The sequence below is a fragment of the Falco peregrinus genome, chromosome 2 (assembly GCF_023634155.1).
Source record: "Falco peregrinus isolate bFalPer1 chromosome 2, bFalPer1.pri, whole genome shotgun sequence".
NCBI lineage: Eukaryota > Metazoa > Chordata > Aves > Falconiformes > Falconidae > Falco > Falco peregrinus.
In genome coordinates, this window is record NC_073722.1 from 90,027,396 (window position 1) to 90,040,444 (window position 13,049).

Consider the following 13,049-nt stretch of genomic DNA (forward strand, 5'->3'; position numbering starts at 1 on the left):
ACAGGGCAGCTTTTGCAAAAAAATAGCAGAAAAGGGTCCCTAATTTGTACTAATGTTCCTAATGGGAATCGGAGGCAACCTTTGACTCCTCCCCCCAGTCCATCAGAACACACAAGCCAACCCTTCCTCCTGCTCCCCACATAAGAACTTTTAATTTAGTCAGGAAACTGCAAAATTAAAAATCTAAAGAGATTAACAGAAATTATTTTCAAAACTATTCAAATATGCTGTGTGGAGTGTGTTGGGGTTTGGGGTTTTTTGGGTTAGTAAAGAGCTTAGGGAAAATTATTTGCAAAATTACTCCAGTATGCTGCGTGGAGTGTGTTGGGTTGTTGTTGAGTGGGTTTTGGGTTAGTGCTCCCCCCGCTTCCCCAGTCAGGTGTCACCTCAGGTACCCAGGATGGGTCCCGCAGCCGGTGGCGCTGCGATGTTTGGCGACTGTTTCGGGCCGGAGCTTGCCCCTGCCCGAGGCTGCGCCAAGGCCGCTGGCACCGGGGCCGGTAGGGCCTCGCTATAAGCCCGCCCCGCAGAGGGAGCGGGCCCTGAACGCCGCGTTTCTCAGGGCCGGGTCGCGCACCGGGGCCCCGCCGGTGCGGCGGCGGGCGGGCGGCCGAGGTCGTGCCCTTGCAAGATGGCGGCGGCGGGGCTGTGCCCGTGCCGGGCGCTGCTGGCGCGGTGCGGCGGGGCTCTGCGGGTGCTCTGCGGCTCCGTGCGGGGCCTCGCCACCGGCCCGGAGATGCACTTCGGCTTCCAGACCGTGACGGAGGCGGAGAGGAGGGAGAAAAGTGAGGGCGGCGGCGGGGTCCGCTGTGGAGCTGCGGGGCAGGGCGGGCTGGGAGCTGACGGGGCTCCCGGGCAGCCGGCGCGCATCGGCGGTGGGGGTGAAGGGGTGCTGGGGACGTGCTTAGAGCTGGGCCCCTCGCTTGAGACGTTACCGGGTATCTCGGCAAATAGTGTCGGTGTTATACCAGCTCGATTCTTCCCCTCGGGTCCGGAAGGGTTAACGGGAAGAGGCTGTATTTCTCCCAAGAGCCTTTTGTCAGGCTTACTCCTTAGTTAAGTTTTCAGATGGTATTTTTCGGTTCCACCTGGTGATAGACCTCTACGAGGCAATAAAGAACACATTTTACTTCTACAGCAGCATTTTAAAGTAAATTGCATTTCATTCTTATGTCCTTTCTTTGCAGTTAACCAGGTCTTTGAAAGTGTGGCCAAGAAATATGATATAATGAATGATTCAATGACTCTAGGGATTCATCGAGTATGGAAGGATATTCTGATGCATAAAATGAACCCTTCCCCAGGAACACTTCTTCTTGATGTTGCTGGAGGAACAGGTAAATAATTTTGGTGAGTTCCACGTGACAGTGCCACACTGGGTTTGAACTGTTTGAGTCTACTCGGAATTAAGTTGCCTAGCTTTTGTTTGTTTGGGTTGTTTCCCCACCCCCCCAGTTCCCTGTCTTTAAAACTAGTGAAACAACTACTTGATTTTCACAGAGAAGCATTGAGAACTAACTTCTTTGTGTTTTGTAATACTTTGCTTCAGGGCTCTCAAAGTGTTATGGTACTACCATGATATGTATTGGAAACCTGTTTCCATTTGTAGGGAGTCGTGGACTCTTTTACCATGTTCCCTTTATTACACGCATTCTGTCTCTGTACTGTGTGTATGTGAGTTTATATATATATATATATATATATATATATATATATATAAAAAATCAACTCTGTTCAATGTCCAGAGCCTTCTGTTCTGATTTCCTGGAGTCAGTAAACATTCCAAAACATGTGTCTCTCTTTTCAAACAAATGCAGGTGACATTGCCTTTCGTTTTATTAATTATGTTCGCTCTGCACAAGAACGCCAGCTCCAGCAGAAGCTTAAGCACCATCAGAATTTATCATGGCAGGAAATTTCTGAGAGTTACCAGGAAGGCAAATTTAAGCCGCTTGGGGATTCCCAAGTGGTGGTCTGTGACATTAACAAAGAAATGTTAAAAGTTGGGAAGCAGAAAGCACAGCATCTTGGCTACTCTGAAGGTGAGTCATGCACAGTACCATTTCAGTAGCATGCCTGATAGCAAGAAGTTGACATGTGATACCCACAGGTAATCACCACTTCAGGATTACAATATATTACATAGCCATGGTGTATGCTATAGCTGTGTCTGCTTATTTGCCAATGTTGAGTGCCTTTTCCAGTGAGTATGTATGTAGTATGTTGTTCAGGTGTACAATGATCCTCTGGAAGTGTCCATGAGGTCTGATACCCATCTGTCCTTCAAAACTGGTTAAATAATCTAAACCTGCTGTTTATATCTGTGCTTCCAAATATGATTTTACTAAAGCAGATAATGCAAAAGAGCTTAGCCCTAGAATGATTACACTAAAGATCTCACAATAGGTGTTTTACGAATCAAGGCAGCAAATAAAAAATGCAGTAACTGCGTGATACTGTGAACCCATGAAACTTTCCACAGTTAGAGCATATGCTAATAATGCTCAGAGAAACTGAATTGTATTAAATATTAGTTTGCAGGTCAATGGATTAATTCCTGATATCTAGAATTTGTTGGGGACCACGCCAATCCTGATTGAAAAGCCTGATTTTAAGAAGTAAGACATAGAGAAAGAAGTCCTGCTTGTGGCTCAGCATTTGTATGACAGTTGCTTATCCTCTCTTCATTTATGGATATTTTGCAAATATTTTAGCAATGTAAAGTATACCAGGAGGTTTCCAAACCTTGTTTGCCTGAGTTATTATACGTTAGTTATGCCCTGGGCAGTGTGGATTACAAGATACCCTGCATGTCCTTTCACTGTGCCTGGCTCCCACACCCCCATCAGGGCTTCAGCCTACAAATTGTGTGGGATGAAGGACATACAAAACAGCTCAGTAGGACAAAGGGGCTGAAAAATAAACGGCTGGCATAGGTTCTCTCAGCTGCTCTTGCTTCCTGCTGGTGGGTTACCTCAGGCATTGCCTGCCTGCCTCTCCCTTTTCTTTAAAGAACGAACACTGTGAAAGCGTTAGTTCTTCCAGCCCTGGCAGACTGCATGCATCACACTGAGCAGCTTGCAAGCCTGTTCAGAGCTGCTCTTACGCATTGCAGTTTGGGAACACCTGAACTGTACCAACATTGTAAGTATAAAAGCTTTATGACTGTAGCTTAGGACCTGAAATAAAGCTTGATGCTGCCTCCCACCTACTATAAATAAAGCATTTTGTTTAATTGGCTGCACTTTTTAGGTATTTTTGTGAATTACCAAATTCTCAAAATGAGTCTTTTAAGTTTTTTAGATTTCTTCCTCTGTACATCAAAGCTTTAGAGGCCAGCTGTTGTCTTGTTGCCTGGGTTGCCTTATGCCCCACTGTGCCATAATTCTGACGACTTACTCTTTTTCACTCCCTTGTTCAGCACATTTCATAATCACTTTTCATGCGATTCCTCCCTGTTGTAATAACCTCGTTTCTGAGCTTGCTTGTCTGAGGTCTAAAATTTGTTTTTCTTAAAATTGTAAGGGGCAGAGTTTCCTTTCAGTATATTCCTATATACATTCACCAACAATGGGGGCTGCGCATGGTAAAAAGAAACGTGCTGATTGTGCATTTTGGCCAGCAGGAGCAGCGGCTGCACTGCACGTGCCAAGTTCCTCACAGTACTGCAGACTGACAGCCCCTTTTATGCATCTCCTTACAAACTCCTAGCCTGTGATTTTACTGCAGTGTATTCTGAAGAACAGTTTTTCAGTTGCTCAAAATCTTTTCTTCACACTCACTTCTCAGGTGTCTTTTCAGACTGTCTAGATTTAAATAACACTGATAATAACTGCTTTAATAATGTTGCATGCTTCTTTTCATACAATACTTTCTACAACTATAAATATGTATATTTTAAAAATTAAATTTGAATGTTGCCTGGGAACAACTGTTGTTTTCTGTTGTGCTTTGCTCTCCTCCACATTGCTTTCTAGCATACTGCCTTTGAAACTGATCTCTGTTGCGGAAGACTTCTGTGAGGGTTTTTTTTGTTAGGTTTTCTTGGTTTGCATTTGAGTCACCAAAACCAGTGACTTTAAGAACTATTAATTCTAAATTGAGCAGTTTTATTTTTTGGTACCAATAACCTGGACGTCCATACTCCACAGACAGATATGGCCTTGCCACAGCTGCAGCAAGGTCACGTACTGATAGTGCTGAATGGAGGGAGTGTGGCTTTTCATGTTTCTCGGTCTATGGAAGCTTTTTAGCAAAATGTTTTAGGTGGTTTGGCCGTTGTTGCATGGCAAGACATTAATCATGGTTTATAGTTATTCTTTGAGCACACATTCTCTTTTTGCAAGTTTGCTACAAACGGCAGCCAGTTTCTTTCCACTACAATGCAAGATTTGAGAGACATCTTTTTGGCGGACTAAGGCACTGTGAGCACAATATGCATAAGAATGTTTTGGCTGATCTGCAGAATTTTGGCTTGAAAAGATGGCTGGGTAGTATAGAGCCTTGAAAGGTTTGAGTCTGTGAGTATAGACTAAGGTGTCTTTCCTCCAACAAAACTGTGAAATAGAAGTATTAGTTTTAAATACCAGGGGGTTTAATAATAATTTCCTTCTGGAACAGATAAGTTCTAGTCTTCCTGGAGGAGTCTTGAGTTCAATACTGTGTCCTTGGCTTTTACTACAGGCTTGTCCTGGGTACTTGGGAATGCTGAAGAGTTGCCCTTTGATGATGATAAGTTTGATGTTTACACAATTGCTTTTGGAATCCGAAATGTAACTCGTATTGATTTGGTAAGTTGCTGTAGTATATCCTGACGTGGGGTCCTTATGATTCATCTGTGGGTTTTTTATGCTAGCAGAGGAGGCAAAGGAGGAACTCCTTTGGATAAAGGAACATTGTTGTCTAGTGAAATGTTTAAATTAAGTGGCATGCAGTGTGCAACTTGTTTGAATGAAGAATGCTATTAAATGCCCCACCTGTGTAATAAAAAGTTAGATTTATACTAGTTGCACCCAATCCTTCCAGCTTGGCAAGCCACACAGTCTCTTCTTAAGGCAAAAAGGGCTGAATGCTACAGTCATTCACCACCTCCTCCTAACCTATGATATGGCTGGATCTACACATGCACAGTGCAGTCAGTCTGCATGTTTCAAATCTTCCTGAAGCATTTGATCTATATCCCACCCGCAGTGTGTCCTGCACTTTCTGCCCCATTCGGTTTCCCTGCCTGAACCAGCTGAGCTTCCAGGGCACAGAGGGGGAAGCAGCTGGCTGCTGCCACCACTGCCATTGACCTAACCTGTTCAGCCCACTTCTGCTCAGTGTCTTTACACTGGCTGGTAGTAGAGTTTCCCATGAAGAACAAGTATGATTTTAATTAGGGTAGGTAGTACCCTTTGTTCTAAACAATATACATCCTTTGAGAATGACTAGCTGTCGTGGGGGTGAAGGTAGATCACCTGCCTAGCTGGACTAGTTGTCTTGTGTTTTGGAGGAGTGTGTTACAACCTGGGCAATGATTCTTCTGTGGAAGGTGTAGCGTTTGGATCCAAACCCACCTTGAACTGTATGCACAGTGCTTCACCTGCACCCTTCCAAAGCACAGGCATCTTGCCTTTATGGATAAAGCGGTCTGGTAGCATAGCTCCCTGGAGACTGGTACAAAACACATCCAAGCTTTGAGTTCTTTTGCAAAGCTCCCATCATGTATGTGTGCTGTTTGTATTTTATCCCTTAGAAACATGACAGTTGAAACCAAGCAGATGTATAACCTGCAGAGGTTCTTGAGTACCACTCTCCTGTGCTCTTGTATAAAAGAACATACAGTTGTAAATAGACTTTTGTCTTTGTTCTTCTTAGGTGTTTTATTTTGGATATAGGATGGAATTCTCAAAGTAGGCAAAGGTTTTCTTCTTCCCTTTCCTTCCCCCCATTCTCACACATTGCTCATCCAAAATCCAGTATCACTTCTTTGATCCTTTGGGTGTGCCTCGCAGTTGAGTAAAATCTTTTCTTTTGATTAAAAAAACAAAATCTATCATGCCCTCTTTCATTTTCAGCTTCTTGTAGCTGAGTCACCCTCTCCCTTTTAGGTTTGGTCTGTAATTACGAGCACTTTGCTGGCAAACATTCATCAACTGAGAGCAGGGAAAAAGAAGAAAAATTGCAAACATGACATCATAGTTTCAACACAAAGCCTGGTGTAAATCTATTTATGTAACAGCAAGAGTGTTTGTGGTTTGGTTTTGTTGTTCGTTTCGGGGTGGGGGGGTGGGTTATGCCTGTCTTGGGGTGCTTCACGAGTAAATATTGGAGGTTGCTAGTCAGTATTCTCTTTACTCCCTCTCCTCGGTTTACCACTGAGTTGCCATCACATGGCATAATAGGCAGATGCTGGTCTACAGGAACAAACTTATCATATCTGCTTTGTCTCAGGCACTTCAGGAGGCCTATCGTGTGCTGAAACCAGGAGGAAGGTTTCTCTGCCTTGAGTTTAGTCGTGTCAGCAGCCCTCTTCTTTCCAGGTAGGAACATGGTGACATTATGGCCATGTCACAAGGCCAGAATGAGAGACAGAGACACTTTGAGGCCACCTCATTGTGCACTTTTAAAATCAGATACAGACTCCACAGAGTAGTGGTACAGGGATCAATTTGTGTTGGAGAGGGTCAGTTTTCAACTTGTTGGTATTAATCTGCTTGTGCTGTCTGTCTGTGCAGGCTCTACGATCTGTACAGTTTCCAGGTTATCCCTGTTCTGGGTGAGGTTATTGCTGGTGACTGGAAATCTTACCAATATCTTGTGGAGAGCATCCGTCGTTTCCCACCTCAGGTAAGACAGTATTTCTCTGAATTTGCTCACACACAAAACAGGGTTCCAGCATAATCTCACAGGCAGCTGGTTTATAAGCCTTCGGGTTGTTCTAATTATGGAACTATTACTTTTCAGGAGGAGCTGAAGGCAATGATAGAAGATGCAGGCTTTTTAAAAGTGGATTATCAGAATTTAAACTCTGGCATTGTTGCCATTCACTCAGGTTTCAAACTGTGAGTCTACTGTGTAGCAAAACAAAGGAAGTGGAATTTTCCTGAGGAATATGAAAGCTGTGGCATTTTAACACTATCAAGACTGAAGAGGAGTTTTAAGAACTTGTGCAACAGAGCCAGAAGGTCAGACCCAGAGGAACATCAGCTGCCTTGCCCCGCCCCCGCCCCAAGAAACCTCTGGATGAAGTGATTCGTGTGGTGTTTCTTACACTTGCATTTCTCTTCAAGTGCAATGTAAAGCACGCGGCCAAAACTGAGCAATCATTACAAACAAAGCAACTTCATTTACCCGTGGTATAGTTACAGAAGTAGACTGACTAGTCTTTAAATAAGATGCCTCCTTTTTTTGACTAAGCTTCAAGGAGGATATCATACCAGTGAGAAGTAACTTGGATTTTTAGATCTTTATTAAGCTGTCATGTGGACTTAAGGGGATTTTTCCCATGATTCCTTTATTTCTTTCAAAGGCAAATGGAAGGCTTGTGAAATAAACCAGCTCTGCATCAACCTTTTCCACTTAAGTAAGTATTTTAAGCTTTGTAAGATTTCCTTTTTAAGAAAGGAATCTTTTTCTGAAGAATGACCATATAAAAATATTCTGGAAAGAGATGTTTTCACCTCCATATGAAATCTGTCAGTACTAGATGCATAATGTCTAAGGAAAAATACTGTGCGTTTCCTTCTGTTCTTTTAACTGTTGAAGAACAGATGCTTCTGTAGCAGTATACAGGGATAGAGTGGAAAAAAAAAATCTAGAGAAGGTAAACTTACATCCCAAAGTGACAGCTGTGAAATGAACTAGTATGAAAGTTTTTCTCTCCTGAAAAATCGAGAGATGAAAAGACTATTGCTTTTAGCTTACCAATTCACTTGAAATCAGAAAAGCAACACCATGTATCTAAAACCAGAGTTTGCACTAGAGATTGTGTACCTACTGAAAATATGCTTATCAAGAACTGAAAAACATTCTTTTCTCTCAAGGAAATCTGCTGGTCTCAGTTACAGTTCTCAGTCTCTATGATGTACTCATAGATTAGCTCAGGCTTCAGCTGCTGTTGTGGTGCAGTGGTGGAATGGAGGTGGTGGGGATGTTCCTCCTTCATTCACAGTGGAATAAAGAGGGTAATGCAAGCACTTAGAGAGCAGAAAGGGAGAGTAAACAAAGGATCCAAGGTTTTATTAGCAAAGAAGCAATCTTTTGAAAGAAAATAAATACAAGGAAGACATTTTAACCTTTTTTTATAACCAAAATTAAAATACCAGCTGCTACAGCAAAATCCCTGACCGTTAACAATACAACAAAAGGCCTGAAGATCAAGGTCTGTTTCCTCAGGAAGGCTGAAGGTAGGAGGCTGCTTGGAGTTAGTGTGCAGTCCTGTAACCAGGTGCAAGTTTCAGTAACAGTTCATGGTTCTAACCAGACTTGAAAAGAAGAATAGCAACTTGGCCGAGGTAGAAGTAGATGAAGTGCTTGGTCTCATGAGTCACATAGCTGCCAAAGTTCCTTCCCACAATGCAGTGCCAAGTGGGATTGTATTTCTTGTCAAATTCCTACAGAAAAGAGAACTAGAAACTCAGTATTTTCTTGAGAATCGTACTAATATTGTCTACAAGGTATTTTTTCCAGTGATATGTCACTTGTTAACAAGTATCATTTTTGGAAGAAGGTAATTAAGGAGCAGCATATGCTCGTAAGAGCAAGGATCATCTGTCACTGTATAACTCATCTGCTGCTTAGTCAGACCAAAAAAAAGTGCTTCTGAGCTGAGGAGGAATAAGCTTAAAACATATGTTTCCCCGAAAGTGACACCATGATCTCAAACAGAAACTTTTAAGAACTTCACTGCTTGTTCCGAATCTCTACAGATGAAGCCATTATATTGGGTTCATTAGCTGTTTTCAACAAGGATGTTGAGAGGACTCTTGATGGAAAATTCTCTGCCACATCTTTGGTACTAGGTCATGAGACTACATTCTTCCTACACACTGTAGGCAGAAGCCTGCTATGACTTCCAAGTAAACACACGTGTACAAATCTACTAGGAGTAAAATGGTGCAGTCTGTGATTACATACAGTATCAAACAGCAGTCAGCTGGAGACTTTTTGTGAGAGCATGCAAGAGTTTGTGTTCTGCTCAACCAAACCCTTCAACTACCTACTTGCAGCTCAACCAGCCTACTGCTAGAAGTCGAGAGAAAATCTGAGAGCCTGGAAGCTATGAACTTTCTGTTCTGTGTTAGCAGGGACAGTTGGCCTTACATGTGGGGCGGGGGAAAGCCACTTAGGACAAGATCAGCAACCTGCCACTTGTCACATAGGCTCCATAGAGCCCCTGTGTTTTGTACCAGCTCAACAGTCCCAGGGACAGTCAGCTGCTGCTCTCTGTTCACCTGGACAACGGGACAGGGGCAGAAAAGGCTAAAGGAGAAGGTGCTGCAAGAAAAACAACTGAAGGACCTGGAAAAGCCCGCTTAAAGGGTGGGGGAAAGAACCTAAGGACACCAGCCTACAGACAAAATCCAACTTGAGTAGCTAGTGCCTCTAGAACTTGTTTCTCTAGAGCTACTCGCCCAGCAGCATTCTCCCTGCTTCATTTTTCATGTGCATAGATTTCAGGAGGACATTATGAGCAAAGATTTACCTTCTTTATGTGAGCCGCAATGTCCTTCTCGATGTTGTACTTCTCTAAGGCCTGAGTAGCACACTCCACGGAGTCCTGCTGCATCTCTTCGGACATGTCCGCATTCTTGATCACCGCCTTCCGATCGCTCATGGTTGCCTGCAGGGAGCGAAGCAGAGGGGAGCCCGGAGCTGCAGGCGCGGCCGCCCGCCGGCAGCACCCGCGGCCGTGGGGCACCGCTGCCGGCTGGCTCGGAGGCCCCGGCACAGCCCGCGCCCGGGGCCAGAGGCGCGGTACCGCCCGGGCCGGGCCGCCCGCACCGCGCTGCCTCCCGCACCGCGCTGCCTCCCGCACCGCGCTGCCTCCCGCACCGCGCTGCCGCCCCGCCAGGGCGCCCGCAGGCCCCGCCGCCCGCCTGGCCTCCACGGCCATCTCCCCGCCCCGGGGCGGCGACCGAAGTCCGGCGCCCCCCGCCAAGAAACCGGGCCCCGCGCGGAAGGCTCCCGCCTGCAGTCCTCCAGGACGCGGTGGAGCTGCCGGCACACCCACCGCACCGGGCGCCGCAGGGTGCCCGGACACCGGGATGGCTGAGGCATGACGGCCCGCCCAGCCCTTGGCTCCGGTCGTGCTCGGGAGCCGCCGCCGCCCTCACCCTCCACACCCCGCCGTCCCCTCACCGTTCGGCGGGTGCTGTGGGACCGGCCCTGTACCAAGCGGAGTCTAGTCAGTGCGCGCCGCGCCCGCCTCCGAGCGCCCCAGCCCCGCCCCCTCCGCACCGGCCGCCAGCCATTGGCCGACGCCGCTGGCCGCGCCGGGCGTTCATTGGCCACGGTCCGGCAACTCTCTTAGGGTTTTACCCTTGCGTTTTCTTTCAGACCGGCATGCTTCGCGCCCGCGTCCGTTCCCATGGCGACGGGCGGCCTCGTGGGCGCGGTGCGGTGCGGTGCGGTGCGGTGGAGCACACCCTGCACGTCCGATGCGGCCTGTGCTGCTGGGCTGTTAACGTGGGCCCTTGCCTCCGTGCTACTCGTCTGCCATCATCTATAGTGATCCCGGGCAAAAATCCCATGTTCCTTCCAGTACACTTGGTCTTCTGGTGCGTTTCGGTGTGTCCACCTGTTTCTGTACCTTTCTGTAGACGATACATGGGGCCCAAAGACAATGCTATACCTCACCCCAACCCTTATCACAGAGACACCGAATTTTACCTGGTGATCTCTGCAGCAGGCCCTTGTTTCTCCATGAACTGGGGTCGTTTTTTCCGTAAGATGCCCTTTACTACAGGGAAAGCCCATCTTTCCTATACACGTGTCTGTTTTCAGTTTGTCTTTCAGATTAGAGCGACCTCTAATAGAAATCTTTTACCCATGTTTACCAAGTATTATCAAGTCAGCTCTAAATGTTGTCCCTTTAGTGAACTGAATCCATCAGACTTCTTAAGTGTCATTTAAGGCATCTTTTCCAGACCTCACTAGTTCTGCAACTCACCTTTTTTTATTTTTTACCTTTTTTTTTTTTTGTTCGTTTAGGGGTATTGGTTGTTGGGTTTGGGGTTTTTTTGTTTTTTTTTTTTAATTAGGCAAGATGGTTTGGGAGATCCCCAGTGCTCTCTTTTGTTTGTTTCACTCCCCCTGGGGCACATTCTGCTTATAATTTTGTCAGCAGCTAGAAAATTCTTGTTGAATTTTCCATAGCTGGTGATCTGTTAATCACAGGACTCTGAACCATGTCTATAGCAAACAGTAAAGGATGACTTAAAAAAAGTTTTCAAATACTGCTTGGTGGGACAGTCATTTCCTTGTAGAAATAAAAATCTCGAGAGCAGTCATCCATCTCACCTGAAATACAAATATTTTCCATGTATGTACAGTATAGTTACCTGCTCAGTGTCATTCATAGCAAAAGCAGCAGAACAGCACGCAACCTTTTGCTTTTGCAAGTTCTGAGGCAACCCCAGAAGAATATACCAGCCCCAAATTATTAAAACTGGATAATATAGTACTTTTGTCACTCTGGAATATCTCAGAAATAACTTTGGACTTTAGCTCCCAGGTTTTTAGCATTCCAGTAGAAGAGATAGAATTCACAGCTTTGCTTTCTGTCTTGCCATCAGGAGCATGTGTTAGGGAGAGCTCTGAAAGTTGTGAAATTAAGGGAATTTATCTGGTTTAATGCAGCAGATGAAAGGGCATAAGAGACCTTGTGTGCTAGAAACTTGAAGAAGCTTCTAATAGTCTCGGGGCCACAGTAAGCAATTAATTTACAGAACTGTGTTTACTATCTGCAGCGCTAGCAATGGTTCTTTGAGTACTAGACAGGTTTGTGCTGACAGAAGTGAACAATTTAGCAATCTTCCCAGTGCTTGCAATGAACTTCAGAAACACCCATGAATCTCTGAGGAGGTGGCTGTGTTTGGTAGCTGCAGGCAAATTTCTATGCATTTATTAAGAAATGGTTAGCTGAAGAAACAGATGTGATGACGACTGCAGGAAATGTCAGTGTGGGTGAGATACACGTTGTTAATGAGAAACATTAAAGCCTGAGATACATGGCTTTAAAGAGAAACATTAGGGCCTTACTTGTTAATCAAGAATATAAAAGTATAGTTTCCCCCAGGACAGAGCTGCAGGGGAAGGCAGAACAAATAAATACACATAGGAGATGATAGCTGGAGTAGGGGAGGTGCCAAAAAAATTGGGTAATGGATAAGGCGTACCATGAGATTCCTTTTGCGGATGGAGATTAGATTGTAAGCACTTTTCAGCTGAGGCCTTTTTTTGCTCTGTGTGGCATACCGTATCACTACATCTAAGACATTCTTCCTGGAGCTCCTAGTTACTATCAAAACATGAAATAATCCTTCTTAGCAACAAACCAACTTTCATTTACTTTGTTCCATAAAACTGAAGAAATAACCACCTTGAAATTTTCTTTGTAAACCTGGAATCTATATGTTAGGGCTTCTAATCCAATTTTATATGTTACAGATCTACATAGTAGTGGAAAAACCTTAGCACCTGTAAGTCAAGTTATCTCCACAGTCTCCAGGGAAACTAGATACATTTAATCATCTCAGAATCCGACCTCCTTTTGTTGGTTTTTATTTTTTTTTTTTTTTGCCATATCTATTAACCACTGAGAAAAGATTAGTTATTTCAAAATACACATTATGTTTGCCTACTGTAGTTACCAGGAACTTAACAGGTAGCAATTTTATTACATGAGTCCTTAACTGTATTTATTCATTTGCCAGGGTTTATAAATTCCATTGTGGCAGAACACTGTGAAGACCTGACCCAGATCTAGACCCACTTATGCATCAAGGTCCTGCAGTGAAAGCAGGTGAACCAGCCCCATGAGGGGCATCTCATCCCCACCTCAG

General features: G+C 44.9%; 2 protein-coding genes across 3 annotated transcripts; one reads left to right on the forward strand and one right to left on the reverse strand.

Annotated features, from left to right (window-relative positions):
* Positions 1 to 406: 406 nt before the first annotated feature.
* COQ5 (coenzyme Q5, methyltransferase) lies at positions 407 to 7,553 on the forward strand. The gene is made up of 7 exons (XM_055794999.1): positions 407 to 785; positions 1,188 to 1,337; positions 1,818 to 2,042; positions 4,684 to 4,790; positions 6,436 to 6,524; positions 6,720 to 6,831; positions 6,949 to 7,553. The coding sequence occupies exons 1-7, from the start codon at positions 632 to 634 to the stop codon at positions 7,048 to 7,050; spliced, it is 939 nt and encodes a 312-aa protein (XP_055650974.1). The 5' UTR covers positions 407 to 631; the 3' UTR covers positions 7,051 to 7,553.
* Positions 7,554 to 8,202: 649 nt separating this feature from the next.
* Positions 8,203 to 10,449, reverse strand: LOC101920228 (dynein light chain 1, cytoplasmic). 2 transcript variants are annotated; one of them, XM_055795003.1, is made up of 3 exons: positions 10,345 to 10,449; positions 9,689 to 9,826; positions 8,203 to 8,597 (listed from the first exon to the last, which is right to left on the reverse strand). In XM_055795003.1, exons 2-3 carry the CDS (start codon positions 9,818 to 9,820, stop codon positions 8,460 to 8,462), a joined length of 270 nt encoding a protein of 89 aa, XP_055650978.1. In that variant the 5' UTR covers positions 9,821 to 9,826; positions 10,345 to 10,449; the 3' UTR covers positions 8,203 to 8,459. The 2 variants fall into 2 exon arrangements, with proteins under 2 accessions (XP_055650978.1, XP_055650979.1); XM_055795004.1 differs by having other exon boundaries at positions 10,320 to 10,397.
* Positions 10,450 to 13,049: the final 2,600 nt, after the last annotated feature.

Bases quoted from the DNA above. Each gene is read 5' to 3' on its own strand.
- COQ5 (XM_055794999.1), top strand. From the start codon at position 632: ATGGCGGCGGCGGGGCTGTGCCCGTGCCGGGCGCTGCTGGCGCGGTGC. The intron at 1,338-1,817 runs GTAAATAATTTT...AAACAAATGCAG, and splicing joins TGATGTTGCTGGAGGAACAG to GTGACATTGCCTTTCGTTTT. The intron at 6,832-6,948 runs GTAAGACAGTAT...ATTACTTTTCAG, and splicing joins TCCGTCGTTTCCCACCTCAG to GAGGAGCTGAAGGCAATGAT.
- LOC101920228 (XM_055795003.1), bottom strand. From the start codon at position 9,820: ATGAGCGATCGGAAGGCGGTGATCAAGAATGCGGACATGTCCGAAGAG. The intron at 8,598-9,688 runs GTAAATCTTTGC...TCTTTTCTGTAG, and splicing joins TTGCGGCTCACATAAAGAAG to GAATTTGACAAGAAATACAA.